This window comes from Sebastes umbrosus, chromosome 8 (assembly GCF_015220745.1).
Source record: "Sebastes umbrosus isolate fSebUmb1 chromosome 8, fSebUmb1.pri, whole genome shotgun sequence".
In the NCBI taxonomy this organism is placed as follows: Eukaryota; Metazoa; Chordata; class Actinopteri; order Perciformes; family Sebastidae; genus Sebastes; species Sebastes umbrosus.
Genome location: NC_051276.1, coordinates 23,383,978 through 23,402,080, shown reverse-complemented (window position 1 = coordinate 23,402,080; position 18,103 = coordinate 23,383,978). Strand labels below are relative to the sequence as shown.

At 39.9% G+C, this 18,103-nt stretch overlaps 1 protein-coding gene across 1 annotated transcript in view; it reads right to left on the bottom strand.

Annotated features, from left to right (window-relative positions):
• Positions 1–17,676, bottom strand: part of si:dkeyp-14d3.1 (transmembrane protein 132C) — a 165,186-nt gene extending 147,510 nt beyond the window's left edge. Inside the window, exon 1 of the mRNA XM_037778985.1 lies at positions 16,713–17,676. Within this exon, the coding sequence (XP_037634913.1) occupies positions 16,713–16,758 (46 nt within the window). The 5' untranslated portion in view covers positions 16,759–17,676. The remainder of the gene's footprint in view (positions 1–16,712) is intronic.
• Positions 17,677–18,103: the final 427 nt, after the last annotated feature.

Here is an 18,103-nt window from a genome sequence, read left to right as displayed (position 1 = left end):
GGGACAAAAGAAAAAAAAATACATATAGATAGAAACACCAAAAAAAAAATGAACCCCTAGCCTCTAAATCTGGGGACTTTAAAGTTTAAACTACACACATATCAAGATCCAGCCTCACTGTCAGAACATGATGGGTTTGGGGTCTTCTCCAGTGGGTTGTGTGTACATTAATACATACAGCAAGGTCAGTGCATATAATAGTTGTATATATTTAGACTTTTGAATCCTGAGAAAAATACAGAAGTGTCAATCCAGTCCACACACACTTCCCTTCTGAAAAGAGCTTTTATTGCGGCTCCAGATGGACTGGCTTTAAATCTGCAGTTTAACCCAAAATCTGTCAGAGTGGGAACTAACTCCACGAACAAGTGGACCTATTTTGGGCCAGGGAAAGAAAGCTATTAAGGCAAGGGGAGTGAAATGTTTCTATTTCAGACTAGATCAGAAGGAAAAGCAGTGTGCTTTCACACTCGCTGACAAAATCTGTTAGTTTTAAAGAAATATTTCCAACTAGCAATGCGGCAGGGCACATTTTGTTTACAAAAGCTCCAGCTGCCAAGCTGAATTGTATTTCACCAAACTGACAGCAACTCACTCTGCACGCCAGCAAACTAGTCTGTAGGAATCCTAGAAGACTAGATGATTCCTCTTGAGCCAGCTTTTCAGACGTGGGCTTTCTATTGTGTTGGAAAAAATAAGTAAGGAAACAGAAGCTAATTATAATTTTAGTTCTACAAACATTGCTTGGATGCAGAGCTGCTCTGCAGGCAGAACTAAATAAATATCTCAGTGTTTGAGTTAATCCTCAATAGGCCGAGCTAAGGCACCACAGGTTTTCCTGGCTAACTAATGCTAGACTGAACCCCTGTGAAAAGCAGAGAAGGGAGGGGGGCAGTAAATATTATGAAGCCTTATACTCTTGCTGTTAAAAAGGGAGGGAAAGTAAGGTAGTCTTGGCATATTTTATTAATCCGGTTAGCCATTACACCTAGCTGCAAGGTGAGGGCCATGAGGGATGAAGGAGTCGTAGGCTACTTTCCGTTAGCCTTGCTAGCTAGTATACTGGTGCTGTAAGAAGCTAATCAATGAAGAACGCAAAACAAAACTGTTCCCTTGTTACAGTATTTAGTACATTGCTGCAACATTTCTTTAGTACCTTACTGTGATATTAGTGTAATCAATACAAATATGTTCAAATGTAAAAACGATTACTAGAAACAAACTAAAGACTTTTAGCAAGTCACCCTCCCTCCAGAATATAGCAATAGCCTACCGTTCATTAATTCATGCGCACATAACTTCTACTTAATTAGATTTTGAAAACTTCTCTGTATTAAAGTCTCGTCGCATATTTTTTTCCCTTGATAATGTTTAATGTGTGTGCGAATGTCTGGCTGGAAAAATACTGTAGGTCTTTAAGAGGAAACAGCTCAGTGCTATTGTAGTAAAAAGACAAATATCTTTCAAATGTACATTCTTACTAAAATCTATTCATTGTCATATTAAAATCACATAAAACAGCACTGTCAAACCCACAGCCAGTGTGGTCCATATAGACTGCTGCAGGAATGAGTCCTAGAACCCAGAAATTAGTTAGCATTACAGCACTTCCTGTTCTCTCATCTGGAAGTCAATGTTTTTTTTAATTGGGTTTTTGGTTTGATGTCTCAAATAAGGTCTTTTTAAGATTTTAACATTTTGTCCTACAATATCAAATACGTCAATAAATACCCTAGTCTTGAATATTGAAACTTTTACGTGTCTTTAAAAGGGTGGTTGCTAACCAGTGGCTAAATGAGACTACTAAACGTTATCACGCCGACTACTTCTCCTTTACAACCTTGTTGTGCATACTTGCACTCACGCGAAAGCAAAACGCAACTATTTACTTCTGCCGATTGCACTATTCAAAAATCATAAAAGTGGTGTTCATTTGTGAAAATTATCTTTCTGAACAAAACATGTAAGAATCATAAACATTTGTTTTACACAGAGTTAATTTTCTGCAATAATCCAAAGTCCAATGGAAAAATCATATTGGCTTTTTGTCGAGGGAACCAAAGGCGACGCGAACTTCCTGGTTGGCCTACAAAAATATGTCATAATGTCAGTAAAAATTAGCTCAATAGCGAAAGTGCTACATCTGTCAATCACATGACCCAGGTGTCCCTTAAAGGTGCTAAATGCGAATTTGGGAGCATTTCTATTGCCTCTGTACGGCTCTCAACCGACTGAGCTTGCGGCTCGCAGCTAACGATGCTGACAGAGCTAATAGTGTTAACCTGGGCGGGAACAGGTGGGTGTGTGCTACGCTTCTGCAACGTATGAGCACAGTGCAACAAATCACGGAGAAGCTTGGATTACAACACCCACAGCTGGAGAGCGACTTCATTCTCTGCTCAGGTAGACATTACTTCTCTATATCTTTACATAGGAAATAGATGTTTGATGCTATATTAATGCTCTGGATATTGTATGTGCACCTTCAACTAAAAGTCCAAAAACAAACTTTGAAGTACTGTGATGTGTAGCAGTATTACTGCTGACAATAATTATTTCTGGCCTCCACAAGCTCTGACATTACTCTGAAAACCTGTAAATACTCAGGTGGGGGAGTATATTATCTATTCCTTATCAACTTTATACTGCTGCAGTGGAGTTGCTCAGCCGCTATCAGACAGCTGAGGTTGCGGTGCTTCCAGGTGTAAAATATTACTAACTGTATAACTTTGACACAGCTGGCTTCCCTTCATAAATTAGATGATGCACTGAAAAATGTGCTATAAAAACATCATCATATTAACAGTGATGCCAAAAATCTGTATGCCTACTGTGCCCAAGACAAGACAGTTATATCTTATTAAATGTATTACTTAAAGAGCTGTTCATATTTGAGAACATGAGCACGACCTCCAAGAATGTTTTCTTATTACATGCAATGGCCTTTTGGGGCAGTTAGCAGTACTGTAATTTGGTTTCCATTCTCCACACCAGAAGAATTCAGCATTTCAGTTCAGTGCACTCAGGGTTCATGCTGCCTTATTCATAAACAAACCAAGCATGAAATCACATGGACTGACAGCAAACTCGCTCATTGGGTGATTCCAGTGACTTGTCAGCAGCAGCGCTACATACTGTAAAACCAAGGCCAAAAACAAAACAAACCATATTCAGACGACTGGCAGCAAGTCATTCTATGTGCTAGAGGGTTTAATTTATTTTCTCTAGTGGTCTGAACCACAATGAGCTAATGAAGAAAAAGTAGGGCACAGTTGGAGCTGCAGACAGTCAAGAGTACAGTGTATCAGGTGAATTTGTCTGGATTAGCTTTCAAAGAAATGGCACATATGCATATCCAATATCAGTGTCACTGGTCCATGTTCACATCACACCACGGTTTGACTGAAAATGGATCAAGCCCGTCACTTTGTTGGTGGTTTCAATGAGGTTGTTTGTCCTGCACTGGGATTCAAATTAGCAATATTCAGAGCAGATTAAATAGACAACATCCCCGGAGCAGTTTAGGATAGTCTTGTTATGCCTCCGCACCGGCGACAGATGTGGCCGGAGGCATTATGTTTTTGGTTCGTCCGTCCGTCCAGTCCAATCTCGTGAACGTGATATCTCAGGAACGCCTTGTGGGAATGTCTTCAAATTAGGGACAAACGTCCACCTGGACTTAAAGATAAATTGATTAGGTTTTGGCGGTCAAAGGTCAATGTCACTGTGACCTCAAGTCCGTCCTTTTCTCGTGATATTTCACTAACGACTTGAGTGAATTTCTTCAAATTTGGCACAAACGTCCACCTGGACTCAAGGATGACTTGATTTGATTTTGACTGTCAAAGGTCACCGTGATTTCAGAAAACACGTCTTAAACACACCATAACTCAAGAATTCCTATCCTAATTATGACAATTTCACACAAATTTCTAACAGGATGAAATGATGAAGCAATGACATTTTGGACAAACATGGTTGTAAACTGCAACTTGACTGGTTGGTGGAGGCATGCAACCACAAGGCGGCAATTCTAGTTTTATTTGTGTGGTTTTTATTCTGTGATTTGAATCAGCGTTTAAAAGGAGACATGTAGTGGAATTTCTAACCAGAGTGTGTAAAAACGTGGCTAGACTGGTTCAGTCACACCACTAACATTAATGTGATTAAACCTTACTTCAACACTGAGTTCTGTGTATCGCCGCCGCCCAGTCGTTGCAGCATTGCTCTATTTCTTACAACATGAAGAGATATACCAAAAATAAATCACAAGTTCACTTCCCAGTTCCCTCTGTGAAATTGTGTGTGACTAGAGATCCCTTATCAAATAATTGATAGAATTCTCCTATACCCTACGCATTCAGGTCTTATGTACTTGGTATGCTTTTGTATGAAAGGATCTGTACTTATGTGTTTTTTGTCTCTTAGTGTTTGTCTCAGAGATGAGCTCATGTGTACCGTGCCATATCACAGAGAGTGATTCTTCTCAGAGATCGACACACCTCTATCTGCCGGTCAGCTCACAAAATATTTCCAGACATATTTCTCATTCAGACAAAAGTTGCCTTGTCGACATGCAGGTCAGATCCTGAATATTTCTTTGGATGAACCGTTCTGGCTCATCCATCCCTGAAAAGACCAGATAAGTACACCTGCCATGCCTTAGTTGTTTTATGGGTCCTTTCTCCTTATCATGCTGTACATTTTTCTCACTGCTTTCCCCTGTCCTTTGGCATGGATATTGTTGAAGCGGTCATGCTTGCTTCAGGATTGTTTGTGTGATAAACTTTGCATCCTCTGTCAAAGCAATATACGCTTGTTGTGTTAGTTCCAGACAGGCTATAAAAAATACAACCCGACATGCCATATATGAATTTGGAAAGCATCTACTGGTAAAAAGCTTGCAGTTTTTCCCACTCTCGCGGGATAAATTAGCCGTCCTACACATTGCATGTGCAATTAAGGATGGAGCACCGATTACATCACTCTGAATTTCGGCGGTTGCCTTAGTCCCAGAACATCTAATTACGGGGCCTTCACACAACAATCTTCAAGGTTCTCCAAGAATACACAAAAACAGCATGGAGCAAGACAACAATAGTAATCAAATGCAACCCAGCAGGGCAAAGAAGCACTTGCCAACTGCTTGTTTGCACTTATCTCTGGCTTATACAGGGGAATAGTTAGCGTGTCCTCTGGGTGAATCATATCAAGGCCTCCATCATACTTGTGCGTATCCCTCTGCCAAATCGATTTCAGAGCCAAAACAGATTCAAATCAAGTCTTAATATTATTTTGGCCACGTGTTAGCTGCCATATGACTTCTATGCTGACAAAATGCTTGTATCGTTATTCAAATCCATACGCTTTATTATCTATACAATACAGTGGTAGGCGAAATACTGCTGAGCTTTTAATGGATGCAAAGACAACCACCATATTAGCCTGCCTCCACTGCCTGCCAATAAAGGTCAGAGTCAAACTCTAAGGTTTTACTCAGCACCTTCAACACAGTCAATGATCTGCCTCCAGCCTACATTTCTGAACTTTTAACCCCTGAGTTCTCTTTAATTATTTTCATATTTTGTCTGGTATAGTAGTTTATTTTTTTATGACATTGCGTAACCTCTTTTAGAAAAATGCTAAATAACAAGACCACGAGTTTAAAACCACGCTAGCGGCTCTGTAAGACTGTACTTTGGCACAGCGGTGCTTTGAGCTAAATGCTATATGCTAACAGGCTCATATACTGATATTAAAGAGATAGGTGTTTTGAAGTGGGGTTGTATGAGGTACTTATCCTTAGTGGGCGTATTACTTACAGTAGATGACGGTCGGCGTGACCCCAGCATCGAGAAACAGACAGGAGCACCGGCACCAGAGCAAAGCAATACAGTGCTGTGGACGGGGACGGCAGAAAAACGTATTTTAGCCACCTAAAAGAAATGCTCACTTAAAAAAATTTGTATCCGTTTAAGTGTACGCTATATTTAGGATATTTTCCGATGGCGAACTCAACTGAAAGTGAAACGTATCTATACTGTTTTTCTCATCCCTTATCAAAAGGAAGTATGCTATTAGTATACTTCTTTCAAACTTAAAATAAGAGAGTATACTTTCAGTTTACTTTTTATGTACTTATCAGAGATATACTTAACAAAAAATATACTTAAGTATACTTGGCTCATACTGACAAGTATACAGAAAAGTCTGTAGATAAGTTTCACTTTCAGGTCAGTTGCCCGTTGGAAAGGAAAGGAAATAGCTGTCTGACAGCAAGATAAAGCGGTGAAAATATTCAAAATATAGCGTACACTTAAACAGATATACATTATTTTAGGTGAGCCTTTCTTTTAGGGTGGCTAAAATACATTTTTCTGCTGGCCCCGTCCACAGCACTGTATTGCTTATCTCTAGTGTCGGTGCTCCTGTCTGTTTCTCCAAGCTAGGGGCCCGCCAACTGCCTTCTACTGTAGGTAATACACTGACTGTGGATAAGTAACTCATACAACCCCACTTCAAAACACCTGAACTCTCCCTTTAACTGGTCTTATGTTTACCGTGTTAGTTTGGCGCGTTAGCATGTTAGCATTTGCTAATTAGCATTTAAGACAAAGTACAGTTGAGGTTGATGGAAATGTGATTATTTTTGCAGGAACTTGTTCATAAATCAAAGTAATGGACAAATACAAATTTTGACCTGATGATGGCACTCGATGAAAAGTGAGTGCAATTCACCCCGAGGGAAACATGAATTTCTGTAGCAAATTTCATGGCAATCCATCCAATAGTTGTTGAGACATTTCACTCAGAGGGATAACATAAGTCATGAGGATTCATCCTCTGGGGACCATCAATGTCTGTACAACATTTGATGAGATATTTCAGTCTGGGCCAAATTGTTGATCGAGAAACCGGCAGACCGACATTGTCATCCATAAAGCCATGATACTAGTACGGCTAATAAAAATGATTATGATATCATATATTAATTCAAATTCTAATTCTGAGCAGGTTGGAAAACAGCATTCAGTGTTGCATTAACATCCCAATTTGAATTAGACTGTAAAAAAATTTAGGCTAACCCTTCATTATCACTGGGGTCATTCTGTCAGTTCCTTCCAATTTGTGTGAAATTGAGGTGCCTCGGGGGTTAAGAGGAGAATCTGCAGGAACAGATAGCGGTTCAGAATGGCAGGATGTGCTAACTGCCAGCGTTGCCCCTCCTGGCCTGGGCGACACCACTGAGCACCACAGCGCCAATGACTCACTATTGCCACACTGTCCATGTTGTGACTGGACAAGTCTAATCCTCCCTCGTCATCAGCTCACTGTCCCCTAGCATGAGAGAAACAAAGAAGCATGAACACTCCGGGCTGCCAAAAAGCCGAGGACTGCAGGCTGCCGGACAGCCAGGGCGAGATGACAACATGAAATCATCGCTACACATGTAGTTGAAGATCAGGATGTATAAATACCAGGGCAATGCTTTTTAGATCCAGAAAGTTAAAGTGCGTTAGAGGACTTTTGTGCTCTTTGTCTATTAACGCAGTCATGCTGACTCAGTGGGTTCACTGGAGGGAGTTCATTAAGTTAGAGCCACTCCTGCCAGACTAACTTGTACACTGATTGTACTCTGAGGTGGCCATTACTTTCACACTGATTAGGAACCAGTGATTGTGTCAAGACTGATTGGGGACGCACACATACACTGGCATTCCAATTACACCAAGCACCATCTAGCCAATGGTCAGAGTGTACTTTAGGACATTTACATTTAACTGAGTTGTAGTGAACGAACAAATGATTGTTCTGTAGAAGTATTTCTGTTGAGTATCAGCTTTAAAAATCAAAGCAGCAAAGAATCATCCCATAATCAACACACAATATATTTGAAAGTGATTTTTTTTTTTACTCTTTCACCCCAGTTGATCCAATTTGAATGCAATACACTGTTATCTCTGTCAGCACTGTTAGCTGTGAGCCGCCGGCTCAGCCGTTGCCACGTTGAGAGCCGTGAAGAGGCAATAGAAATGCTCCCAATCTCACATTTAGCACATTTAATATTATACACCATTTTTGCCAACATATCCCCCTAAATGTTATACACTGTTCCTTTAAGTCTATAAGCTGATAATATGTCAGTGTTGTGTTTACAGCTCGTTGTGCTGCCCCCAAGTGGCAATACAAAATCAATTCATGCTGATTTCAAATAATTATCACCAAGATATTTACTATGGGCTATTTTACACCTGAAAAATAAACTTGTCAGTGCTCTTTGGTGGACAAATTATGTAATTGTAATTTCATTTTACTATTTAATGGCCTACAAACCAATAACAATACATCTGCAATAAGCTAATGTCGGCCCGGACGATTTATCGGTCAGGTTCTACTGTGGATTACTGCATTGCAGCAGTCCATGTAAACTGAATCATACAGCTTTCCTAAATTCTCTCATCATGTAACGTTTTTTGAAAATACAGTTGTGATGTTTAAGGATGAAATTACATTTCAACATTAATACAAGTTTTACTTTAAGTAAATATATCCATGACTTTTGCTCTAGAAAGCATATTTTTAATAAAAGATTGACATTAGTTGATTTGAAGTTGTTTGCTTGGATGGTAGCTGATATTGTACCATATTTTTATTACCACTGTGAGAGTGCTTTGTTGCTCTGTTTATGTGTATCTCTTATACTTTATTCCTTATTAGCAATATTATAATAGAAATGATAATTTATACTAATAAAGCAGCTTTAAGACACCACTGTTACTCAAAACATGTGATTCATTCAGATAACGATGCCATTATTTTGAACAGAAACAACAAGCCTCAGTCAAAGTGCCACAGAGCTGAGATTTTAATCTGTGATGTCACGCTGATGTAAAGCCCAGAGCTGCTTCACTGACAATAAATATGTTGATTTCATACAGTGATTTCTTTTTACATCCGAACGAGTTTTATATCAGGCTTATTTCAAATTATAAAATGTGCTGTGTCAGAGGCACCTTTCCATCTACCATAAGTCATTCCTCATGCAGCTGTACGTTGGTTTGCCGTCACAGATGAGAGGGCACAACAGACTCTCCGGTCTCGTTCCAGCTGCAGCAGACAATAGTGATTATTCACAAACAGAATGGACTGCTCGAGGGATAAAACAATATATTTCAAAATTAAAATTCAATGGTAGTTTTAAGGCTGCCGTTCGACATTACTGCATGAGCACACCACTCTGAGTCACAAAGAGGCTCACGGCTCCCATTTTAACATAATCTCGGCAATCAATCAGCCACACCACAAAGAAGTCAATGGGCCCTGACAATATGTACCTGTCAGATCATTGCCTCTAATGCATTAAGCTCTGATGCCTCTGATAGACAGCGACAGCTCCGCTGCTCCACTCTCTCAGATGTAGTGACAGCCTTTTGTCCAGCCACCTGCCTGTGATTACGCAAATCAAAAATGCATAACCAATTGGAGTTATGGATGCATCTCTGCTGACAGGAAGGAAGCAAGACCCGGCTATAAGAAACTGCACATAAAAAAACGCTACGTTGGAGAAACAGAAAATATACCTGTGATACTAAATATTACTTTACAGTGTGATTTTAATATTTTAATATGTTGTTGTTTTTTAATTCAGCACAAATGTTGATGTTATTTTGTGCTTGCAAAACCCAGAGATACAAGGAAATGAAGTTCCTGGGTGTATTCATATTGTTTAAGCCTTGATGCAGGATATATTACATTAATATCTAATATTGTGGGATGCTGTCCTAGAAGTTTCCAGAGAAAGCTCCCAGGCTAATGACATTTTATTAATGTGTCGAATGTATAAAAACATAATCCACTTCTTAGTCTGGTGTTGTTGTTGTTGTTTTTTGGAATGTCTTATGATTCATATTTTCTCCCTCCTCTCTCATGCAGAATAAAAATATTCAGTAAAGAAACAGGTTACAACATAAAGACAGGAAATGCATAGAGGTTTTTATAGAGGGCGTTATCTGCAGGAAATAAAGCATTATATCTCAACACTGTTAAGATGTCTGAGCAGTGAGTATGGGAGAAATTGTTCTTTATACTTATAATGTAGCTGAGTTTGTGTTAAAGCCCACTGAGCCAGAACAGAAGAGAAGAAGACATCAAGGCATATGTTTAAGAGCTGAAACCATTACTAATAAACTGCATGCCAGTGTCTTCTACTCTAAGCTGTCGAGTATTAGGGGAACAGAATTACAATTCTTAACATTTCTTTTCATCAGTATTCAAAGTGAAAGAAGAGTCTCTTAATTCTGCTGAAAAATATTTCTTAAGAAACTGTAATGTGATCTGTTAGGTGACTTCTCAGTAATAGATTTAGCCAAGCCGGCGGTAGGGCTCTAAGGATAGCAATGGTGCTTTGGTCCAGGAACACATTTTGTACATTTGTCATGGTGCCCTGAGGATGAATCCTAATGACTGATGTGATCCCCTGACTTCTCCTTTAGCGCCACCATGAGGTTGATATTTTTGGCTTTGTGTAGAATGTCTCAACAACTATTGGATGGAGTAAAATGACATTTTGTACCGACATTCATGGCCCCCAGAGGATGAATCTAAATTACTTTTATGATCCTTTGAATTTCCATTTAGCGCTAACAGTATTTCAAAGTTCCCAAAGATCCTTTTAAATATCTCAACATCTAATTGATAGATTGGCACAACATTTTATACTAGGGCTGCCCCCTCTTAGACGATTAGTCGACTAATCGGTTGTTTTGGTCTTAGTCAACCAAGATTTCTTTAGTCGATTAGTCGTTTTTTTATCCTTGTTTCATGTTGAATGACTTATTTTAATAACTTATGAGCACATCTCTAGTAAACACACAATTTAAAGTGGGGCTTTTGTGTGATTGTTTGTGGAGATACTCAGTTTTACAGATATGTTTATTAAATCAACTAATTGAGAATTTCGTTGGTCGAGGACAGCCCTATTTTATAAACAGCCTTTCATGGTCCCCAGAGGATCCCACTGACTTTGGTGGTCCTCTGACTTTTCCTCTAGTCCAACAATGAGGTTGACAATTTTGGTTTCGAGTGGAATGTCTCAATAACTATTGGAGAGATTGACTTTTAATGTGGTGCACATTCGTGGTTACCTTGCACAGCAGCTGGATTCTCGCAATGTCACGAGATCACATGAGAATTGCTGGCTCCGGCAAAAGTTTAATCGACAGATGGTTCATCCAATCACCTGCCAAGTATTTTTTTCAAAGTGCCTGCTCTTTTCCAAACAGTTCCAATGACGGCTTCTCAGATGGTTCTGTGTAACAAACCATCTGATAGATCAGGTTACGTTTGTGGTGCCAGGACAATGAATTGTAACAATTTTAGCGGTCCCATAACTTTTAACTTAAAACTTTATTAAGAAATTTGACCTCTGCATTTAACCCATCCTTTTTTTTTTATATAGGAGCAGTGGTCTGCTGTAAAGTGCCCCGGGATCGAAACGCCAACCTTGTGGTTAAAAGACGACCACTCTACCCACTGAGCGACAGCCGCCCCAACTAACACCACCATCAGGTCAAAATCTTAATTTGTTCAATAGTTTGGTTCATGACCAAATGTCTGTGAAACTAATGACATAACATCAGCCTCAGTTGTACTTAGTGTTTAGTGATAATTAGTCAGTGTTAGGCATGCTAACACATGTTGAACTTAGATGATGAACACAGAAAGCATTGCCTGCTAAACATCAGCATGTTAGCATCGTCTTTGTGAGCATGCTGATGTTACAGTCTCACAGAACTGCTTACACGGCTGAAGTCTTGTTTTAACTTTATTCTACCACACAAGACAAGTTTTTCAAATCAATAATTCTAAATCCGATACCAGTTCTAAATTGAAATTTTCTGTGCAGCCTGAGTTTATGATTAACAGTGAATTTACATTAAAGTACGAGTTTGAGACAGTCTGCAGTCTGACACGAGCTGGTGGTCTGTAGTGTTTTCCCTCTGTTGCACCACCACACCTAGTTGACGCAGCGCCGCTGGAGCAAACAGTCTGGCCGTGAACTCCCCGATAGATTTATGACGGGGAAGTCCTCCATTGAGACACTACTATCCACTGATGAGAGAGCGCACAAATACTGCATCAGCATGTTTGTCAATTATTACAATGACCCCCCCTACACACACACGTACACACCTCCCTTTAAAGCTTTTACACATTCACCTTCCTTAATCATTAAATCTGATTAAATCGAATGTGAGATCACGGCAGTTATAAAGAGCCAATTAACACAGGGGCAGATGTGCTTTGTGGGAATATTAAAGGACATTACACTGATGATGTATGAATTTATGGTGGGCAAAAACCTTTTTTTGACTCCTTGATTGGAAAGCTTCAATGTATGCCTCCCACACGCACACTTTAAGAATAATGAGCTTGAAAAAGCAGTACAACGGATCTAAATGAGAGTCCACCTACTCAGTGTGTTTATGGGCATTAAACAAACAAAGGTGCACAGTTTAACTCACAAACCAGCGGCGTAAAAACATTTGTGATGGCTGGTAATTACACAGCAGAGAAGTCCAAACCCAGCTTACGCCTCGCTCGCTGCTACTGTGATTCTCTTTTCCTTTCTCCCTACATACTGCAGAAAACACCCGAGCCACGCCAAAATTGGATTTGAGAGAAGGGAAAAGTCTGCCTCTTTTTATCAGTGTCCTCCCTCACAAATCTAAAAAATGCACACCACAGTGTGCTCAAAGCGTATAGCTGTAAGATAGCCATGATAAGAATACCACCGAGCCAGGGATTTTCTTCTGTTCTTTTCATGTTCTCTGATCCATAAATAACCGAGCTAACGCCAACGAACCAGAAAAATGGCATTACAGGTCTTCATCCAATGCACGCTCTCTTGAGACAGAGACTCATTTACATCTTCATGGCCATATGCTTCATATACAAGTATAATTGATGAGCTGTTAAACAGAATTTGGGATTACTAGTTCTCGTTGACATTTCCTGGAATCTTCCAGTGCATTAAAACTCTGTGACGAGGAGTAAAGTCCACTGGAATGTTGATGAAATTAGGCCTTATGTTTGTCTTTATTTCAACCAAAAAACAGCTTAATTTCAATTTGACATTGTACAACGTAAACCAAAGTAGAGCTGCAATGATTAATTGATTAGTTGTCAACTATTAAATTAATTGCCAACTATTTTGATAATCAATTAATCGGTTTGAAAATTCTCTGATTCCATAAATGTGAATATTTTCTGGTTTCTTTACTCCTCTATGACAGGAAACTGAATATCTTTGAGTTGTGGACAAAACAAGACATTTGAGGACGTCATCTTGGCTTCGGGAAACACTGATCAACATTTTTCACCATAATCAGACTTTTCCTAGACCAAACAACTAATAGATTAATCGAGAAAATAATCAACAGATTAATCTTCAATGTTAGTTGCAGCCCTAAACCAAAGAGACACAAACATGAAGGTATAAGCGGGAGTAGGAAAGAATGTTTTTGGCATCCATAATAACCTTTCAGCATATTGTAATTCAAGTGTTCTGAGAGAAAGCTAGACTTCTGCACCTCCTCATGGAGCACTGGAGGACACAGAGACACATGATTTTTTTTCTGTCTCATGCACTACTGTCAGGATATAGTGACCGTTTTATAAAAATAACTTTTTCTAATCATATTTGCACCAACCTGCCTACTACCGCTTTAAGTCGCAAAACATTAAGACAAACAGTCATATCAGCATCGTGTGCTCTCTCAGCTGGAAGTCAACATGTGTTTGTACCGTTGAGATTTCAAACTGAACTCACATCTCATATACAGATAACTTTTTGTCTATTAATTTGAGTTATATTTTCCTTTTACACACACACACACACACAAACCATTTTCTGTGCATGCCGTATAGCCTATATGTCATCTTTCTCTCTCATTTCTTGCTCCTTGCTTGCTCAAGGACATGAGTTGCGAGGCTTAAAATACTGCCAGGGGCAACAGAGAGAAGCAGCTGGATGTGTGCCACCACAGCACTGGGGTGCAGGACCACAGCAGTGGATCTTTCTGAGGACAATTACAGATAAAAAGTCTCTGCTGAGAAAGAGCCAAAGTGTCTCTGCTGGGTTAATAAAATGTTGGCGTTTAAAAAAAAAAACAAAAAAAAAAAACAGGACAACAAGCCCAATCCTTTGACGGGGATATAGACGCATGAGGACAGACGCATAGCGGGGACAAGGCTGTGTGCTTAGTGCTTAAAGATGTAGACTGAAGGCTATCCTTGCTTGATCCCCTTTTGGATCTTGTTAAGCTCAAGGATAAGACGAAGGGAGGGAAGATTGGATATTCCACTCAGGAATCCCAGCGAGGTGTCTCACTGGAACACACCTGGTGGCTTCAGTCAATAGAGAGGACGGGCTTTTTAAAATAATAATAAGAAATAAAGCCAGACTTTTAGTCTTTATCTGTCACAATGACATTTTATTCAAGAGATTTCAAGGCAGTGTTTTAGGTCTACTAAGTCTGCTTTTCCAAACAAAGTGTGTATAGTCACAGTCGCACCAGAATACCAGAAGGTCTACCTCTCTAATTACGCTTTCATTATGCTGTGCAGGCATTTTTCTAGCGCCGATTTGATCCTCTCATTTCCTGGAGTGTGTTATCAATTCCCATCACTATTCGCAGTGAGAAGCTGTGTCCTGCAGCTTTATGACACACATTGCTCAATTAGGATCACACTGTGTATGGTTACTGAGAGGGGCCTTGGCATATGGCAAACATCATTACCGTGCACTTGCAGCCAGTGAGTCAGCACTCGTAATAGGTGAGCTGTCGAATAAGAGACATCCTCGGAGCTGCGAGGAAGAGGCGCTAATCAAAGTGTACGTGCACACGCAGATGTGCGAGGTGAAGTTTGAGAGTGTTTGGCGTTTACTTTCTGGAAATGTGTGACCTCTGAATAATGCAAGGAAATCAATGCAGGTGTTTCTTTTATTTGAAGCATAAGTGATGCATGATTGGCTGCAGGCTTTTACATGAATATAATCAGATGATGATTCTTTGCCTCGAGGCACAAAAAAAGCCAAACAAGGTACGGTCAGTGAATGAGAAAAATGTTTTTCATCGCAGTTGATGTTAAGTTGAATTTGGGCTGTCAAAGCTAGGTAAATTTGTTTTAACGCCACTAATTTCTTTAACGTATTAACATTCTTTCGGAGGTTATAGTGGGCTTATATGATACTAAAAAACCTAAGGAATCTATTGGTACCGACCATGTCTAGCTTGTCCAAACTTACGCTAAATTTTGGCGAGGAAAAACTGTCATGGCCATTTTCAAAGGGGTCCCTTGACCTCTGACCTCAAGATATGTGAATGAAAATGGGTTGTATGGGTACCCACGAGTCTCCCCTTTACAGACATGCCCACTTTATGATAATCACATGCAGTTTGGGGCAAGTCATAGTCAAGTCAGCACACTGACACACTGACAGCTGTTGTTGCCTGTTGGGCTTGAGTTTGCCATGTTATGATTTGAGCACATTTTTTATGCTAAATGCAGTACCTGTGAGGGTTTACGGACAATATTTGTCATTGTTTTGTGTAGTTAATTGATTTCTTATAATAAATATATACATATATTTGCATAAAGTAAGCATATTTGCTCACTCCCATGTTGATAAGAGTATTAAATATCTCCCTTTAAGGTACATTTTGAACAGATAAAAAAAAAGTCTGATTAATTTGCGATTAATCATGATTAACTCTTTTAACCAACTGCCAGCCCTAAATTGAATTTTTGCAGCTGTAAAGTTGAACAAATCTAAAATTAAAGACATGACTTGTTAAGTTATTATCCAGAGAAAATATTCACAATATAGTGGATAGGATGCATTATCCAAATAGCATTTTCCCACAAGACAGAAGGGTTTCATAAGCCAGACCAGCAGCTGTACATTCTGGTTGTAAGGCAGCCAAAGTAAACGCTGCTCTCCTCCTTGTGGCGCTTAACGACTGATGTGCAAATTTACATTATCATTGTTTTAGCAAGATGTCAGATAGATAGAGAGGAAGTCCTGCAAAATATCTTATCCTGCAACAGTCAACTGTTTATGTCATGTTGTGATTTCAAGCCATGAAGAGATCCCTCACCAATGCAGCAGGTCTCTGTAACTTTCCCCATCAAATAATTATGGCCTCTGAGATGAATTTTGATGTAATAACCTGACAAGCCAAGAGGTAATAAAGCCCCGACGCTTCTGTTGCACAAGAGATTCCCTGTCATGTTGAAATATTCATGAGATAAATGTTATTTAAGGCCAGAGCTGCTCTGGGTGTGTAGTACAGGTGCAGTGGGTTCTTCATAATACATCATTGTACATCTGAACAGATATGAGTTGTTGTCATGGGGCATAACTTAATTACAGCATGCATAATAACACTGTGTGGGACATATATTCAGATGTGAGTTAGAGCAGACTGATATTCACATACACAGCAGTGTGTGTGTGTGTGTGTGTGTGTGTGTGTGTGTCTCAGGTAGGATGTGATGTGTCCCTTCTACCTGGTTTGAACTCGTCCTGCGTGTTGGCTACAGTTTCTGTTTAACTTCTTAATGTCTGGCTGCATATTCTTTGTAAGAAAAAGCACATTCCCTCAGTTGAAACTAGAAGGACTATAGAAGACAGTTATTGTGCTTACCTGCAAAAAGTAACACCGCCGACTGAAGCGCAAGGATATGCAACATGTTTCTTGGAGTCGTTAGGCGAAAACAAGAATCCCCCAAAACACTGTATGGTGTGTTAATTCAAAGACAAAACAAAATCCTACTTGCAGCATCGTTATTAAAAAATGAAAAAAGCATATTTTTCTGGTCAAAACGCCATGCTTCCTCATCCAGTCATTTTGCACACAAAAAAGCAATAGTGCGCGTGGAAAAAGCAACGTTTCACTTTGTGTCTTATCTACTTGTTTTTATCTGGGACTTGTATCACTCTTTGAAGCATTTTGTTTTGGAAGAGAAAGACGCTCAGACGCCTGATAAAATGCGTAAAACCAAAACCAAACGTCTATTGTGATGCATCCTGCACAATGATTCTCGGTTGAGCTCCCGAAACAATTTTTTTTTTTTCCAGAATTGAAAAAAGCTCTTCAATCCCTCGTCCTCAGTTGGTCTAAAGGTTTGTCTTTCTCTGCATCCTCCGCATCACCAGAAGGCACCTGAAGTTGGCTGTTATGCGGTGCGTAAAGTCCAACACAGGAGCAGCTCCCAGCCGGCATCATGCATGGCATCACATAGAAAAGTAAAGAAGTTCAAAATTGCACCATAGGTCAGTATACATCCGCACCAAGGCAAGTCCTGAGCGCAACTCCAGCAGCAGCAGCAGCAGAGCGCACAAAGCTTCAGCCAAAATGTTCAGCTGCCACTTTCTAATTACACTTTGGCACCGAGTGCTTCAAATATTCTGCGAAAGTCCGCGTTCAAGCCTTCAATCTTTCGATGTTTATGTAGACAGGGCAATAATATAGGCGACAGTTTCAGTGGAAGCTTACGCACAGTCAGCCGTCCAATGCGCGTCGAGAGAGAGGAGAGAGAAGAAAGCAGAGCGGTGACAATAACTGGCACTGGCACACATCAGGGGGGCGTGTGGCTCTCATGCAACAACACACCATTGTTCACAGGTATAGTGGTGAGAATACACCTACATGTTTATATTAAACACTTTGGATTCACATTAAACCCCAAAAGGCATCCCCCCCCCCCATCTTCAAATAGGATGCACTTTTCACCAAAAGTAATTTATCTTCCCTCCTCACTAGACACCTTATACCCTCCCATCGACACCTTTGCCCTCTGTGGACAGAAAAAATGACTTCAAAAGTTGTTATCGAACATGTTTCAATTGATTGCATGATTGCTCCACTCTGCGGGCACTAGTGCCCTCGTGTGGAGAGGGAAGTGAAGTGAACCAGAGCTGCTCAGGTGTGAAGGTGGAGGACAGGAATGATGGACACTTAACACTGTGGAGCAACCATAAAGATCCAATTATTAACAGGTGATTAAAGTGAGAAGATCACCTATTTGATGGAAG